Source organism: Canis lupus, chromosome 9 (assembly GCF_048164855.1).
Source record: "Canis lupus baileyi chromosome 9, mCanLup2.hap1, whole genome shotgun sequence".
Taxonomy (NCBI): Eukaryota; Metazoa; Chordata; class Mammalia; order Carnivora; family Canidae; genus Canis; species Canis lupus.
In genome coordinates, this window is record NC_132846.1 from 35,204,227 (window position 1) to 35,222,630 (window position 18,404).

Here is an 18,404-nt window from a genome sequence, read left to right on the forward strand (position 1 = left end):
TGTTTTGTGATTTTTCATTTTCCTTCCATACTCTTTAAAACTAGTATAATTCTGGTCTGATTATTGAAACATAGTCACTGTAGTTTCTAGAGAATCCAGTTGGATTTCTAAAACTGAGCAGCATTTGCACTGTGAGGGAAGTCCTGGTATGAGTTGAGAAATACTGGGACCACTCTTGGTTGGCAATATTAATGCTAGAGTACCTACATGGCATACTGTGGTGAGCAGGCCAGTGTGGCCTGGACCATGTGTATGCTAGATTAGACCTATGCTTCTTGGTTGTCTGATAGGTCTTGTGGAATTTTGGAATTGGGCAGTTACTTCTTTTTTAGCATGGACCAGATATATAAATAACCCTCTTATTGCATTTACCAGACTGTACTTGATTTTACTGTATGTCTGTCTTTCTACCACACTGCAAGTTGCTCAGTGAGAACAAGGGCCTTCTTCTTCTCTACATATTTCCTCATACAGTGCACAGCACACTAGCAGGCCCACACTCAGTAAATGTCCAAATGAGTGAATATTTCTAAATAAGGTAATAATGTACAGACACTTAAAAGCCTTGTAAAATGAAAATATTGGGTCAGTACAGGAAGAGATAGTTTTCAAACCGTAGTATGGTCGTGGTCCTGTGTCAACCAAAATGTGGGTATTAGAACTATGTCCTTACTTTGCATGGCACCATGGTAACTGGGTTACAGTCAGGATGTTTTTCATTAACATGGTGCATTTCAAAGTAAAGACTGCCGTTAGTGTTTTTTGCTTAAATGTTCAGATTTTGGATTTTGATTGAGCTCTATAAATACTCATATATTTACATAGTGTAAGAACTGATCTTTAGTTCTAGAAAGTTTAATTTCTTATTTACTCCTGATTAGTAACTTGATTATGTTGAAATTTAAAAGTGATGTTAGGGGATCCCTGGGTGGTTCAGCGGTTTGGCTCCTGCCTTTGGCCCAGGGCGTGGTCCTGGAGTCCTGGGATCGAGTCCCACATCAGGCTCCTTGCATGGCATCTGCTTCTCCCTCTGCCTGTGTCTCTCCCTCACACACACACACTCTCTCTCTCTCTCTCTCTCTCTGTCATGAATAAATAAATAAAATCTTTAAAAAAAATAAGTGATGTTAATATTTTGAAGAAGTTGTAGGGGAAATGAGTTTTCAATTTGAGATAAACAGAATAAACTTAGATAAAGGAAATATTTCTAAAAAATTTCAGAGTTTTAGAGGTGACATATTTCAGAATAAAATTTTATTAGAAATACTGGAGGCTATAGAATTCTGGGAGGAAAACAGAGTTGAAAAGGACTTTATAAACCTGGAGGGTGCCTGGGTAGCTTGGTCTGTTGGGTGTCTGCCTTCGGCTCAGGTCATGATCAAGAGTCCTGCGATCGAGTCCCACTTCCAGCTTCCTGCTCAGCAGCGAGTCTGCTTCTCCCTCTGCCCCTACCTCTGCTTATGCACGTGTGTGCTCTCTCTCTTGCTCTGTCTCTCTCTAAGTAAAATCTTTAAGAAAAAGTAAACCTGGAACTGATCGCATTACAAATACAAATTCACCTTTTGCATTATTTGGTCAGTAGAGTGACAGTGTAACATAAGTATATTTCATTAAGCTCAGATCTGTGGAAAACAAAAGCAGTTCAGTCTTGAATCTGCATAGAGTTTGCTTACCTAGCTCTTCCTCTTACCTCATTTACCCTAAGAAATTCTTTTGCCTTCTTCTGTTGATGGCAGGTATATAAAGCACCTAGTACAAATTGAGACATATTACCAGCAAACCAACTCCTATGCTCTTCGCATTTCTGCCAACACTAGAACCAAACTCTTTAGTTTTCTCACTGTTATTTTATTTGGTGTGTACATTTCAAATAAGGTATTGTGAAGTTTTAATTTTTTTCTTCAAGGTATGATGAATGGGTGAAGGCTGACAGGATAATCTGGCCTTTGGACAAAGGTGGACCAAAGAAAAAACAGAAGAAAAAAGCAAAAGTATGTATTTGCAATCATACCCTTTATGATAAGTATAGGTATTATTTATATTGTACTGCTTTTTTATAAATCCTTTTTTTCTTATTGTAATAATCATCCTGATTCTTTTAAAGTAGTTGTGATTTTCTCTTATAACCCAGAAGCTAAAAAAGTAAAAAATGTAAACACATTATCATACTGTTTTAGGAAAGTTAAAAACCAGGGACCCCTTAGGATATAGACTTTAAACTCAAACAGGGGCTATACAGAAAAAGGGTAAAGCAGGGTTGATAGTGACAAAAAAGAGGATACATTCCTGATCAAGAGAGGGTGGAAGTCCCCACTCTCCAAGAGAGGGTGGAAGTCACCACTCTCCTGTGGGATGCCGGAATTTAGGATTTTTTAAGTCAACTCTCTGGAAAGCTAATACTAGATTTTAAAACACATACCTGCTGGCTAGTTCTCATCCACATCCTCGATTTTCAGCTTTTGCTATAGAGATTTCACCTAGTGTTTTGTCTGTTTCATAGTAGGTATCTTTCTTTTCCTCAGGGAGTAGTATGGAACAAGGGGGAGTGCTGAGTAGTTGTTCATCTCTCTAATGCATGGACTCTGGCTTTCACAATGTAATTGCAGTATTATAAGCTATAAACTCTCATATTCATATAAATACAAACTATGTTAGAAAACTACTTGCTTTTTAAAAAAAAAGAAAACTACTTGCTTTTAATGTTTCTATAAGCACAAATTAAGAGTTGACATATAAAATATATAATCTTTTTGAGTTACGGTTCTCCTTGTTGAAATAGAATGTTCATTTTTTCTAAAGCACTGGCCCATCTTATACATTTTGTTGTTGTTACCCAGAATAAAGAAGACAGTGAAAAGGATGAAAAGAGGGATGAGGAGAGGCAGAAGTCAAAACGAGGACGGCCTCCTTTAAAATCTACACTTTCATCAAACATGCCATATGGTTTGTCTAAGCCTCCAAACACTGAAGGAAAATCAGGTACCAGAAGTGCTCGCAGCAATATGCCAGACAGCTCACCTCTGTCAAATGGAATGGAAGGTGCTCAATTTTGAGGATCGTTGGTTTTTTAAAAATCAATAATAAAATTAATAAAACTTGTGTGAGAGATTCATAGTCAGGTTTTTAATTTCATATAATTTAAACTACAAAATTGGATTTGAAGAAAGTACTTTAGTATATCATGTTTACTTAAAATTTAGTGATGTTTTACTTTCATTTGGGAATACTTTTCTTATCAGTATTATAAAAATACTCTGTTTTAAAAGATGGGTTGACAAGTCATACATCCTACTGTGTGCTACACTGTCCTTCAAAGCATACACCAGCGTCTCCTGTAATTCAATGCTGTTCACATAGGATATTTCAACAAAGCTGAGACCAAAGTGTTCAAAAAGCACAAACTAATGTGGTATAGGCATGTTTTGTGATGAGTACAGGTGAACATATTCTATTTTGCTTTTAACTTTTTTCCCACTCTTTACCTTTGTATGTTTTTCCATGTAATTTAAAATATTAAATTGTTGTCTTATATAAAATTAGCCCTCCCTTCCGACAAAAGCTATTCTGAACTACAGAATTGTTGTTTGTTTGGGAGTTAGAAAATGGCATGCTCCTTCCTCATTACTGCCATCTGCTGGAAAGTTGTCTTAATACACAAATGCAAGATGTCCAAGTGAAAGGGGTCTTTAGATAGCATGCACAAGGTACAAGTATATACATAGTATATACAAAATGTACAAGTATATACATAGTATATACAAAACTATACATAGCAGTCTTAGTCTTGCTCAAGTACCAGATAAAAGTTTTATTTTAATATGAGAACAAATGGATTTTAATATGTTTTCCTATGGAACAAATTTTGTATATGATAAAATCACAAAACCATACTACAACTTTTCACCAAAAAAATACATTTAAATTTGTCGTTTTGAACTTGTTTACAATGTGAGCACCACATGGGCAGAATTTTTATATTTTATAACTTCTATACAATCTTACAGCCCTACTTTAGTATTTGAAAAATTCTTTAACTTAAAGAGAATGATTTCTTTTCTAAGAAGGTAGCTTGCCTATAATTTTATGTCTTTTAATCAGAAGAACATTTAAAGTTTTGGGATTTCAAAATGCTCATTTTGTACATCTTTTCAGAATTATTTCAAATAGAACGTCATATTCCTTTCTAGGGACACAAAATGCCCATCACATTTATTAATCAGTACCTGTTAGATCAAAGCACTTAATATATTAACTTAATATCTCAGTATTAGTCCTTTGATTTTTCTTTTAGATTTATTTATTTTAGAGTGCATGTAGTGGGAGGAGCAGAAGAAGAGAGAGAATCCCAAGCAGACTCCCTGCTGAGTGTGGTTCTCAGTGTGTGTGGGGGTGCTTAATCTCATGACCCCAAGACCAAGGTCATGATCTGATCCAAAATCAAGGGTGGGACACTCAACTGACTAAGCCACTCATGTGGCTCAGTCCTTTGATTTTTCTAAGGATAACTATCACCTAAATATGATACTAGTGAAAAATGCAAAATAGCTCTTTTATAGAATTGAGACAGTAATATTTTCAATGTATTTTTACATGGAGTTTGACATACCCCCCACTCCCATTTTTGGCACAAATGTATGATTTATCAGAAATTTCTACAGGGAGGTATTCAGAGGTACATGATTAAGAGTTCTCTTCGGTAGAATTTTTATTCTAAAATTACATTGGTAATTCAAAACCTGTGTAATGTAATTTTTTTTTTTTTGCAGACTCTTGCTCATCTGATAGTGAAACAGAAGACCTTTTAGAAAAGAATTTGATGAATGAAGAACTTTCTCCTGATATTAAAGAACTAGAAAAAAATGAGAATTTAAATGATGATAAACTAGATGAAGAAAATCCAAAGATTGCTGCACATATTTTAAAAGAAAATGAAAGGACGCAAATGCAGCCTTTAGAAACACTGAATTTAGAAGTTGGAGAGAATGAACAAATAGTACAGATTTTTGGAAATAAAGTGGAACATGTAGAAGAAGTTAAGAAAGAAGCTGAAAAGTCTCCCAAAGGAAAGGGAAGACGAAGCAAAACAAAAGATCTTTCTTTAGAACTTATAAAGATTTCATCGTTTAGCCAAGATGAAGCAGGAAGTGAACCTCATATAGAAGCTCAAAGTCTAGAATTTTCTTCGTTAGACAGTAAAAACTTTTCTTCTACTACCGAAGATGACACTGACCAATGTGCGAAAGAAAAAAAGCTGAAACGGAAAATACTGGGACAGTCATCACCAGAGAAAAAAATAAGAATTGAGAATGGAATGGAAATGACAAACAGCATCTCTCAAGAAAAGACCAGTGACTGTGTTGCATCTGAGGGAATGAAAAATTTAAATTTTGAACAACATTTTGAAATAGAAAATGAAGGAATGCCATCATTAATTGCAGAGTCAAGCCAACGCATTCAAGAATTAACTAGTGAAAAATTTGACAGTCCGGCTGAAGAAACTGTAAATACTCCACTGAAAGAAGAGGAGGATGCAATGCCTCTGATTGGGCCTGAGACTCTGGTTTGCCATGAGGTCGATTTGGATGATCTGGATGAGAAGGAGAAGAGCAGCATTGAAGATGTGGTGGTGGAAAGCTCTGAGTCTAACTCTCTTGTTTCTGTGCCGCCAGCCCTCCCTCCCGTAGTACAGCATAGTTTTTCAGTGGCTTCACCACTAACCCTCAGCCAGGATGAGTCTCGGAGTATAAAAAGTGAGAGTGACATAACCATTGAAGTTGAGAGCATTGCTGAAGAATCTCAAGAAGGTCTCTGTGAGAGGGAATCAGCAAACGGGTTTGAAGCTAGTGTTGCCTCCAGTACCTGTAGTCTGATTGTTCAAGAAAGAGAGAACAGAGAGAAGGGTAAGGACTTTCTTGGAAGAATATCAGCCTCGTATGTTCAACCCTCAAATTAGTAAGTTAAGAATTTTAGGAAATCCTGAGCTAAAAAGTTCCCTCCCTTCTCCCCTTCCTCATATTCATTCTTTCCTTTCTACCGCCCCCTCTCCCTTAAAAAAAAAAAGATGTATATATAGAAATACAAGTGGAGTAGACAGGTGCATAATTACAGCTGTTCTTGCCATGGCAGAGACTCAAGAGCAGAGTATGAACTGAGGTAGCTGGAGTTGTGGCAGAACAAGAGTTTAGGAAGTTTCTTCTCCTCTCTGACTCGTTTTAGTTGAAAGGAGTTCAGCTGAAACTGTAACCAAAGGAGGCCTTATCCTTCCAGAAAAATCTCAAGGAGAAGTATTGCAAGCAGCAGTAGTAGTTAGCATGAAAGTTGGAGATAAAAGTTCTTCTCCCAGAATATGGAGGCACCCAAGTTGTTCCAGATAACAAGGATTATTTTTTATTTAGAGATGGTGACATTCTCAGAAAGTATGTAGACTGAATAAATCGTTATTGAAATGGCATCATGTGAAGGTGCCCATTCTACTGAAGTTGTGAAATCTTTCATCATGTAAATAATTTCCATGTCTCCCTTTAATAAACTAACCATATCCAAAATAGATACATATTTTTTAAGTTGTCTCTTTTCCCTTGTTTTAGGTCAGAAAAGGCCAAGTGAGGGAAATAGTGGGTTAGTGGCAAAAAAGCAAAAGCGTACCCCAAAGCGAACGAGTGCTGTAGCCAAAAGTGAAAAGAACGGAACAGGTAGGTGCTTTCCAATGCTGGCTTTAGCATAATGCTAATATTTTCAGCATTTTGTTGGCTTCATCATTTGTGTCAGTTTAAAAATAAATTTGGTTTAGGGATGTCTGGCTGGCTTACTTGGTAGATACGTGACTCTTAATCTCAAGACTTGTGAGTTCAAGCCCCATGTTGGGGGGTAGAATTTATTTAATAATTGTTTTGTAATGTTTGATTTATTATGTTCTGGAAATAGCAATTTTTCCACTAATTTTTAATCTGAAGAGGCTTGCCAATTTTATTTAGAGCTGAGATAGCTGTTTTTAATGCTTATTTCATTTGTATTTCTTATGTAAAGTGATTTAATATTGAGGAATGTATTTGAGAATCTTGAATAATAGGAAAGTAATATTTGCTCTAGTGGTAAAAGCAGATTAAGTTTACATTTCTGAGTGGAATGGTTTAATCTAGAAAAGCTGATTTCTGAATAGTATGGTATTTTTAAAACAGGCAAATAATAAAATTCTTATGGAAACAAACAAGGAACTTAGTAAAATCAGTATGAATTAGATTACATGAGAAAGACTTCTGTACAATAAGGAATAAAATTAAATCGTAGAACATAATAGAAATAAACATCATTAATTTTGACAAAGTTTTATCTCCAAAACATGCCTTCATACAAGTCTGAATGGAAAATTCTAGGTTACAGTAGATACATATCCCATGGAGGGAGCATGTAATATATACAAGATAAAAGGCATTTCAAAGCAAAACCTTTGAACCATATATGAAGTTCTCAGTAGTCACATGTGGCCAGTGGCTGGACAATACAGATGTAGAGTATAGAGGAGGAATGATGGGAAATGAGGATAGAGAAGCAGTAGGAATTATCAACAGCAACTAAATAATATCCTAGTGTTTGGCAGATACGTTTGTCAAACGATCAAAGTGAACATCACCAGTAATGTGACAAATGGAAATCACGTACTATCACAGCAGCACATCTGTGACATTCCTGTCGAAGATTCATAAACCGAATATGATCATGAGGAACCATCAACAAATTCAAACTGAAGGATATTCTATAAAATAACTGGTCTGTAGTTTAAGAAATTGCAAAGATCATGAAAGTCAAAGAAAGAGAAACCATTTCAGATTAAAGGAGACTTATGAGACATGACAGTTAAATGCAGTATAGGATTCTGATTTGAATCCTCTTGCTACAAAAGACATTATTGGGACAAGTAGAGAGGATTAGGTGATAATATGTTTGTGCTCATTTTCTGATTGTGATTGTTGTATTATAGTTCTCTGTGTGGTAGTTTTAAAAACATACCTACAGATCTTTTGATACTCTCCCCTTCAAGAGGCAAAGTGTAATTGCCTCCCCTTAAGTATGGGCTGAATGAAGTGCTAGAGTATGACTTCAGAGAATAGGTCATAAAAGGTACTGCAGGTTCTTCCTTGCTCTCCCTTAAATTGCTTGGTCTGGGGAAAGCTAGCAGCCAAGGCCTGAGGACACAGCAGTCTGTGTTCTACCTGGTAAGGAACTGAGGCCTCCTGCCAGAAGCCATTTGAGTGAACCATCTTGGAAATATAGCCATCAGCTCCAGTTAAGTCTTCAGAGACCACAGCATCAGCTAAAACCTTGACTGCAATATCCCAAGATTCCCTGAGCCAGACCCCAGTACTCAGATACTGTGAGATACTAAACATTTGTAGTTTTAAACTAAGTTTGGGGCCAGTTTGCAGATAACTAACACAAAGAGAACGTTCTTGTTTGTAGGAAACGACACTGAAGTACTCAAGTATGGCTGGGCAGCTTAACCTTCAGATGGGTCAGAAAAACATTTTTTGGCAACTGTTCTATAAATTTGAAGATTGCCTAAAAAGTTAAAAAGATTAAAAAGGAAGAAAGAAATTGTCAGTTTTACTCTGGGGACAATATTTGGCTGAATATTTGGCAAGGAGAAATGAATTAAAAGAGATGGGAAGTGAAATCACTAGGATTCAGTTATTATTAGTTACATATGAGGAACTGGTTAACGGACATATGGGATACAGGAGTAGCAGCAGATTGTTGGAAGAGTAATTTAGGGAATATGGAGCTAGAGGTACCCAGTATTAGGGGAATAGGGGCCTGGAGCTTAGAAGAGTCTGTTCTTAGAAGGTGGTTGTGTGAAGGATTGCAAGATGAGATTGCTATGGGAGAGATGAGATGAAAAGGAAAAACCAAGAGTAGAATTCTGTGAGAGATCTCTTTATGTGGGTACTGACTGATCAGTGGGCACTGATCAGTGGACTATGTGGGCACAGATCAAATCACTAAACACTAGTGGGTTTGAATACAAAAGAAGTTTTGAATGCTATAGAATATACGATAGGATTAAAATACATTCACTGAATTTGGTGAATTGTAAATGTTTGGACTCTAACAAGAGCACAGGAATGTGATTAGAAGGTGTGGAAATCAGGATAACAAAGAATTTCTTTCAAGAAATTTCACTCTAAAGAGAAGGAAAGAGGTGCCAAATAAAAGGGGAGGTTTTCCTCCTTTTCCCTCCCTCCCTCGGGGTAGGAAAGATATAAGCATGTTGGTAGACCTGGGAAAAGAAGTTGAAGATAAAAGAAGATAGATAACCAATATTGGGATATTCCAGAGGAGCAGTGAGTGGATGGTTTTAAGAGTATAGCTGAAAAGATTAGTCTTCAAAAACATTCTCCTTTCTGAGCTGCTTGCAAATGTTAATAAAGACAGATAGATACAGATAGAGGAGGGGCTAGAAATTGTGTGTAACACTCAAGTTTGCTTTTTCAGTAGAAGGCAAGGTTGGCTTTTGAGAGTAAGCAAGTAGGGTGGAAATAGGGTATAAGAGATTGGGAAAAAAAAAAAGTAAAACAATTCTGATTTGTTATGAAGTGAAAAGCAAGACCATATCTAAGTACAAATTTGGTGAAGTACTATTTAGTCACTTTTGTTCTTATAAGCTTTATAAGAATCTTATAAACTTAAAATTCTTACAAATTTACAAACTTTAGCTCATTCTTTTTAGCAAAGTAATGAATAATATATTTGACCCTTGAACAGCATGGGTTTAAATTGTGCGGATCCACTTATACACATATTTTTACAGTACTGCAAATGTCTTTTCTCTTATGATTTTCTAACATTTTCTTTTCTGTAGCTTACTTTATTATAAGAATACAATCTATAATGTTGTGTAGAACATACACAATATGCTTAATCAACTTTGTTATCTGTAAGGCTTCTGGTCAACAGTAAGCTATTAGTAATTAAGTTTTTGGGGAGTCAAAAGTAAATGCAGATTTTTGATTGCATAGAGGTCAGTGCCCCTAACCGCGATGTTGTTCAAAAATCAGCTATATGTAATGTTTAACCATTTTCCTATTGGTGGGCATATAGATTTCCATTTCTTTATTGTTAAGAAATTTGTTCATTTGTACCAAAAAAGTGTAATAATAGCTGGGTCTGCTGCATTTTGATATTTGAGATTTTTGTCATTTATAATCTCTGAATCAATGTTTTCTTATTATAGGACAAAGCAGTGATAGTGAAGATCTTCCTGTCCTAGACAATTCAAGTAAATGTACACCAGTAAAGCATCTTAGTGTGTCTAAGCCACAGAAGCTTGCACGATCTCCTGCAAGAATTTCCCCTCACATCAAAGATGGAGAAAAAGATAAACACAGGGAAAAACATCCAAATTCATCCCCTAGGACATATAAATGGAGCTTTCAACTCAGTAAGTAGCTTTAGAAAACTTGAATGTATTTTGTAAAATGGTATGTCAAAATAAGAAATAGTAATTACCAAATTCACTTATGTTGGCTTCCAAACACTATCTTATCAATAATCATTACTTATCATCTTAAGTCCAAATCCATATCTTTTCATAATACTAACCTGATAAATATTAACTAGAGAAAGATCTTTAGTAATGAAATAAGATGTGTGATGTACATATATCAATGAAACTGAAATACCCTTTCTAGTACTAACAGCCGGAAATAACCAATGAATGAAAAAATCATCAGTTCAAAGAAACTATTTGGATAAATAACTACAATTATAGATCAGGGTCGTTGTGTATTGATGTTTTCCTGTGTTTTTCTGATCATTTAAGTAATACATTATTAATACATATTTATTATAAAAAATTTGGGGTATATATAGGAATCTTATTCATGAATTTAATTAAGGTCATCCCTTATTGATTTTAATTAATTAATAAGGAAAGTTTTAAATAAACCAAAGCTTTTAATGATTTAGAAGTTGGAGTTTTGATAGAACTGCCATCTTTTCTCAGGTAATTATTTTAAAAACCTAATTAACCTTTCTTTTCCTTTTTAGATGAATTAGATAATATGAACAGTACAGAGCGAATCTCTTTTCTCCAAGAAAAATTACAGGAAATCAGAAAATATTACATGTCTTTGAAGTCTGAAGTTGCAACCATAGACAGGAGGAGAAAAAGATTAAAAAAGAAAGACAGAGAAGGTAATTTGAGTTTAATTTTTCTTTCCCATGTTTCAAATATATTCTGTTTTTAGAAGATTTAGGTTATTCTTTGAATATAGTACATATTTATTAACTGTTCTTAGATTTCTAGTGTTACCTTCTTTGTGATATTGTTGAAATGAGGTCAACAACTGAATCAGGAGGAAACTCTTGAAAAGGACTATGAACTGTTTTACAAAATGTGTGATTTTGTTAAATGTCGTAGGTTCTCAAGAAGAGTTACTCCCTCTGAAATTCACTTTTTGCTCAAATGTTTACTGGCTACCTATTAACAGGCACTATGTTTGTTATTATGAGATTCACCAAAATTAATGAGCATATGGTTTATTCTCAAAGTGATTTTCTGTCGGCAATCATAAATTATTTCCTAAGGAGCTCAACAACATTAATGCATTCATACTATGCACTAGGCCCTCTTCCAGGTGGTAGAAATAGAGAGATGAATGAGATATGGACCTTGATCTCAAAGATATTAACTTCTAGCAGGAGGGTATGTTATGAGGGCCCCAAGAGTGATACTATCAAGTATAGGAGTTGGTGGAAGGAGAGATTACTTTGGATTAATCATGAAGAAAGAGTAATGTCTGACTTAGACCTTAAAACTATGTAGGATTGACTTAGTTAAACTTAGTTTAAACTAAGTTTAAACTTTGGATTAATCATGAAGAGAGAGTAGTGTCTGACTTAGACCTTAAAACTATGTAGGATTGACTTAGTTAAACATTGCTATGTTCACAGCTACCCCATCTCCAAGCCCCACATAAAATAACAGGAAAGAAAATGAAAAGCCCTGTACCCACAAGAATAAGATAATGGGATAGCAGATCACAGTAGATAAGAAATGTCAATAGAAAAAAAAATGTCAATAGATTCTCTCTTGGAAGCTGAGGAGGAGATGGGCTACTTAGCAGAATGCAAAAACCTAATAAGCTCATTTATCCTTGCATTGGGACAAAACAAGAAATGAGCCAGTCCATACCACATCACTTTAGCTCTGAAAGCAAGGATATAGGTGAGGCTAAAAATGGAGATTGGTTGAAAATGGAAGGAGAAATTGGATCCTTTTGCCCCATCCTGTGATACAAACTACCTTCTTCTGCAACTCTAGCAGAAAATAGAAAATTAACTTATTGGAGGGAGAGGAGAATGAATAGGCTAATAGACTCAGGGACACCAGCTAGAGTTGAAAGTGAGGGTTAAGGGCAAAACCAGAAATAATGAGCCTGAGCAAAAGTTTACAATACTGAATGATAAGACCCCTATCCCTTTTCCAGCTGAAACTCTTATCCTCTTGGCTTCCTGAAAGCTGGCAACTAATAAGCTTATGCTCATTCTTGGGAGGAGACTGAAGGATTCCTCTGGAGAAGCTGGTCAACCCGAGGAACGAACTAACACAGATACCAACATTTAAAGGTTCCTGAACCAAAAAGCAAGATCCTTGCCAATCACTACATATGTATTGCCCATCATTGAAAAGCTCCTCGTATTTGCACACAGCTTCCAGTTAGCTTTTTTTGCTCCCTTCTTAAATATGGGAGCCACAAGACCGGACAGGGAAGGCTCTACAAAAAAGTTAGAAACCAAAGTAGAAAAAGAATAAAAAGGAACTTCTAAAGAACAATGTACCATACAAAACACCAAACTAAAATTACTATACAGAGATACAGGAAAGATACTACAGTCTTGAAACAAAAATATGATAGTATTGATGCAATTCAGAGACCAGGAAGGACCTCTCAAAAATTAAAAATATGATAGCAGGAATTTTAAAAATGTAATTAGAAGAGATATCAAAGCTAAAGAAATCCCAGTAGATGGTCAAAAAGATAATAGGAAAAAATAACTAAGAGAAGCATAGGATCTGTTGAGATCTAACTTCTGAATCACAGAATTTCTAGAAAAAGAGCACTGAATAAACACAGGAGAAAGTTTTCATCAAGTAGTATTTTAAGAAAAATTTCCAGAAATAAAGGATATGAATTAGAAGATTGAAAGGACTCTCACTGTAACATCTCTAAAGAATGGGGGAGAAAAATCACACCAAAGCACATTGTGAAATTTCAGAACGCTATGGATAACAAGATTCTAAAAATTTACCATGTAAAGAAAGGCGTATCTAAAAAGTAGGTGTCAGGACACCATCAAGTTTCTCATGTCAGATTTCTCAGTGGTAGCACTGGAAACTAGAAGCCAAACTAGAAAGTTCAGACAACATAGGATCCACAAAACAAGGAATCCCACTTAGCAAAGCAATAAAGAAAATGTCAAGTTGATGAATGGAAGCGATAGGATGACCACTGCATAGCAGGCCTAGAGAGCCAACTATTCCAGGAATAGGATGGACAGGAGGGAAGGCCTCCAGAAGAGCTAGCTCTTAAAAAGACAAAAAAAGGTAAAGTATGTGATGGGCTTGCCTATTTTGAAGGGGGTTTTCTGCCTGTTGCAGAGGGTTAGGGGATGAATTTTTGATAAAATGACCTGTATCATATATGATCTTGAATCATTCTAGTCCAAGTCCAGCAGTGTTAATTCCCAGAAATAAGATGGAGCAAATGGAAGATTAGGCTTTCCATGTTTGTACTTTTCTTTAACAACTGAAATAGCAAGAAGTCTTTACAGAGCTTTTAAACATGCAGTCAAATTAATAAATTGAAATTTCTTCAGAGCACCCTGAACTGCTTTAAGTTTCCTATAGGTGATAGGAGTTTCAGACAACTAAAAAGATTGTTTTATTAGTCTTCCCTTTTTTGTTTTAATTTTTTGTAGTATAAAGTGATTTAAAAAGTGAGACCCGCCATGTTAGAATTTGTAGTTAATGAGTTACATGTCACACTGGAGTACACATATACACTGAGATACAAAAATTAAAAATTTAAATAGGAACAAATAGGCAAATGTTGGCAGGAGATAGATGAGCTTTGCAAAGAAAGAAAAAAAAAAAAAAAACAACCCAAATGGCAAAGTTATGAAATGCATAGAGTAGTGACCCTTAATCTGTGTTATGTCCTCCTAGAGAGTTGTTCAAGTCTTATGAGGACTTTTTTCCCTTTTTTTTTTTTTTAAGATTTTATATTTTCTTAAGTAATCTCTATACCCAATGTAGGGCTCAAACTCATAACCTCAAGGGTTGCACCCTCTCCTTCCAGCTGAGCCATCGCAAGCCACCCTGTGAACATTTTCTTCTAATCACTTCCATTCTGATTCCATCATGATTCTGATACCTGACCTAGATAACTGCTGTTGCTTATGGGATGCTGTGTCCATTAGGTCTACTGGGGCAGGAAAAGGGTAGGAAGCTAGTGGATAGCTGGTTATAGGAAATTTTCTGGGATGAGTGAATTCTCTTATAGTCCTAGAACCCAGAGACAAGGATGGAATTTGCTATAGTGAGAATTTAAGCCAGGTTTACCTTGTTTTGGTTTTGGGGTAAGGTGAGTTCCTTCCAGGGATCGTTCAAGTTAGGGTTTAAGAGTTTATCATCTCTTTATATCTTTACATTTTAAGATGCCTTTTTTGAACTGAGTTATTTAACTGATGAGAGACTGATTCCAGTCAATTGAGCCAAACAATTTTTGCTGACAATGTTATTCCTAAATTTAGGCACCATTTAAGAGGATTGCAATTGAAATGAATAATAAGAAATTTATTTCTAATTTGCCAGTGGCTAGGTATCTTTGATAGTTTTTGGGTCTAATGTAGTTGTTTTGATTCTACAGTGTCTCATGCAGGAGCCTCCATGTCATCTGCTTCGTCAGACACTGGGATGAGTCCCTCATCATCATCTCCCCCACAAAATGTACTTGCTGTAGAATGCAGGTGATAAACGTTTTTCTCTGCCTTCCCAGCAGTTTGCTGCCATGGACATAAATCCTAAAACCCTGAAATACAACCACAGAAAGCACTCAACTGGTTTGACATTGCTAAGTATATCCTGTATACCTTTCCAGGCTGGACTGTATCTATTCCCCCCTCTTTTCTTTTTTTCTGTTGCAAAAAGTAAGCTGATTAATAATTGAAGGTTAGGCAGCCTGCCATATTTGTCTATAATTTTTCCTCTTTAATTTGTTTTCATTTTTTGTGAAGATAGAAAAAGGGCACTTAGCAAATCTGAATTTGTATTATAAAGCTTTCAACTGTTATAGAAATCATAGACAAGCAAGTGCACATGAAAAACATCAAAATATTATCCAGCTGAATAGTGACTGCTGCACTTTCACTAAGATGTATTTGAACACTTGGTGAGTAGGGGGTTTATGTTGTGGGTTTTTTTTTTATTGTTGTTGTTGTTTTTTATTTTTGTGGAAGCACTTGCTATTTAGAACTGCCAAAGTATATGTTCAGCAGTGTGCCCAGGCTTAAAGGTGTAAATGGGACAAAATAAATTGTGAAAGGAAGTGTAGTTGACTGAAAACTACAGTTGTAATAAGTCTTCCACTTTTTATAGGATTTTTGAGCACACAATTATGCAAATATTTTAATGTTTATTAATGTTTACAGTGGAATTGTGAATAAGTTTTCAGTGGACTATCTTATCCCTTGACAAAAATATTTTGTCTTTTTTCTATGTAATTTCAGAGTTTTTATTTTGTTACAAAAAGACAAAAATGAAATATATAACAACAATGAAGTTATTTAACAAGATTTCTAAAGCTGAAAATTTTGTGTAAAATAAGGTATTATCTTGCAACTTGTTAAATATATTTATTCAGACATTGGATGTTGTATTTTTATGTATTTTTTAAAATATTAATAAAATTGAAAAAAAGAAAATTCTAGGTTAATTCACTCTTTGGATGACAATAGCTCTCAGCTGTCCCTTTTACAGGAGGTTGCATCCAGTAGCTTTGCCTGTGTTGAAGGGAGTCTGTCTCAGTCCTTCAAACAGTATAGAACTATAAATGGGCATCTGGATCATTAAAGTATGTCCTCGTTTAGAAACTTTGGCAGTCCTAGTATTTAAACTGTTTTGAGGATCAAATTTTTGGTTGCCCTTAAGATACTTTGTCATAGTTTTTTGTTTGCTATACTGCCGAATAAATTTCTATCTCCCAAAGTTGAGATGCAACAACTAAGTAAAGCAACTATGTATGCTGTGTCTGTGAATTGTTCCACAGACTGATACGTTTTGTAAATAAGTCCAAAATCATGTATTTAAAGCATTTTTGCCATATACATTATGTAAAAAGGTGATTTTTTAAAATCAGTTTTTAAATTCATGTTTGTACATTGAAAGGGGTTTTTTTTAAACCTCCTTTTCTGTGTTTAATATGCTGTAGAGTAATAACCTAGATGCTCTAGACTGTATATCAGGATCTGATTTACAAGAGCAAAGTCAGAGCCAAACACTAGTGATGGCATAGCATTACTGAAATCATTGTTTCTTAATTTCATTTTACCACATTGTGAACTTGTGATTCAGATTCCTTCCATTTTCGCAGAGAATTAAAAAGAAAAAAGTACTCTTGTAAAATGCACTTTTCTGTCTTTTCTTTGCAAAGCAGAAGTATTTCAATGTAAAATAAAAATGGAGCTCAGTGGGCAGTATTAAGTATTAATAAAGGCCATGTTTTAAACATAGGCTTTATATTTTTAGTTTTCATTTAAGTGATTGTTTTTTTCCCAAGTGCCAGTAACTTACAGTTGGAAAATTAGACTTTGCAAAACAAGCATATTCATCAGTCTTTACAATAAAATATTTCTAGTTCTTAATTATAAAAATGAAAAAAGCGTGTCATTCAAATCCATTTGGAACTAGGAGGCAACCTTAGATTCATATGATCGATATTTTAATGATTTGCTTCATTAGCAATTCAGTAAATGAGATGGTAACTAATTATCAACTTGAATCCATCCCTTCTAATCAATATAAATCTTGTAGTGAAGTATTGGGACCTTTCTACAGAGGGCAAAATTATACTCAATGGGTATATGGACACTTAAAATCCTTTTATTTTTGGAGACAGAGAGAATTACAAAAGTGAATACTGACTATTCAAATATTAGGCATATTTTGAATTTAGCAAAATTTTGGATAGTACTTACATGTGACTAAAAAAGTAAAAGTATAAAGACACTCTTCAATATTTAAAGTAGAAGGTCCTATCCATAAAATCAGGTTCTTTGAAGATTATGGAGATTTGTTTCACTGTTCCACTGTGTGCTTTTATTGTTTGTTGTGTTTCTAATTTTCCGGTCCCTCACTAAGAAACATGTTTGTTCTTAGCATTTACATATTATGTCTTCTATGAAGTTGCTTTAAATTATGGAAATCCATATAGGTTAAACTATTAATTTGCTTATATATCTTTCTTATAAGTTTTAAAACATACCTTTCTTATAAGCCCTGTAATTTAACCTGTCAACACTGTGAAAACATTAAGCTATATTCAACCACACATGAAAACTTATTACCGGAATTCATTCATTAACAATTTATCGGTTATCTGCTAAGTGCCAGGCACTGAGCTAAAGGCCCAGAAGTTACAGTAATGAACAGGACAGAAAAAGGTTCCTGTTTTTAGGCAGTGTATATTCTAATGAGGCATATGTTAAATATAACCAATGTGTTTCTTAACCACAGGTGTGACAAACATACTGAGTTATGGAGTCCATGAGATCACGATACAGCAGCCCAGCCAGGAACTTGGAAGGCAAGGGTGGTCAAGGCAGGCTTTACAGAGAAAGCAACAGTAAAACTGAGCCCCAGTGAGGATAATGAATGGGCTAAACAAAGGAGAGAGATGGGAGAGTAAAATGCTTCCTGGCACATGGGGCTCAGAGGTAATGAGCCAGGGCAAGAATAGACTTGAGGCAGGACGGGCAGGAGCCTGGTCATGCAGAGCCACTCATTTTGTAAACAATTCTTACAACTCATGTATTCAAAGCAGTTTTGCTGCTTTAAATCCAAACACTGCACCTGCCCACCTCTGCCTCTTGTTCCTCTGTTTCCACCACTCTATCCCTACTTGTCCAGAGCCATCTCAGGAGCCACTTTTCCATGAGCCTTTTGCCAACTTACCATCACCATCTCCTTTTATGCTCTGATAGCATTTTCAATCTATTATTTTACTTGATAACTCATCTTGTATTATGTTTACCTATGCATGTGTCTTTCTACCATACTAAGGGTTAGTTCCTTAAGTACTTAGTCATACCCAACAAAGTGCCTGATCCAACATCTAATAATACACAGT

General features: G+C 35.2%; 1 protein-coding gene and 1 pseudogene across 6 annotated transcripts in view; both read left to right on the forward strand.

The window, feature by feature from the left end:
- The window catches only part of ARID4A (AT-rich interaction domain 4A), a 68,608-nt gene extending 51,820 nt beyond the window's left edge, over window positions 1-16,788 (forward strand). For 4 of the 6 annotated variants that reach the window (XM_072838732.1, XM_072838734.1, XM_072838733.1 and 1 more), the window contains 7 exons: window positions 1,907-1,991; window positions 2,838-3,039; window positions 4,767-5,900; window positions 6,588-6,692; window positions 10,229-10,435; window positions 11,044-11,190; window positions 14,928-16,788. In XM_072838732.1, coding sequence (XP_072694833.1) covers window positions 1,907-1,991; window positions 2,838-3,039; window positions 4,767-5,900; window positions 6,588-6,692; window positions 10,229-10,435; window positions 11,044-11,190; window positions 14,928-15,031 — 1,984 coding nt within the window. In that variant the 3' untranslated portion in view covers window positions 15,032-16,788. Of the gene's footprint in view, window positions 1-1,906; window positions 1,992-2,837; window positions 3,040-4,766; window positions 5,901-6,587; window positions 6,693-10,228; window positions 10,436-11,043; window positions 11,191-12,485; window positions 12,645-14,927 lie in introns of those variants that run through there. The other 2 variants (XM_072838735.1, XM_072838736.1) reach the window with 2 other exon arrangements.
- Window positions 5,934-6,559, forward strand: LOC140640614 (10 kDa heat shock protein, mitochondrial pseudogene; annotated as a pseudogene).
- Window positions 16,789-18,404: the final 1,616 nt, after the last annotated feature.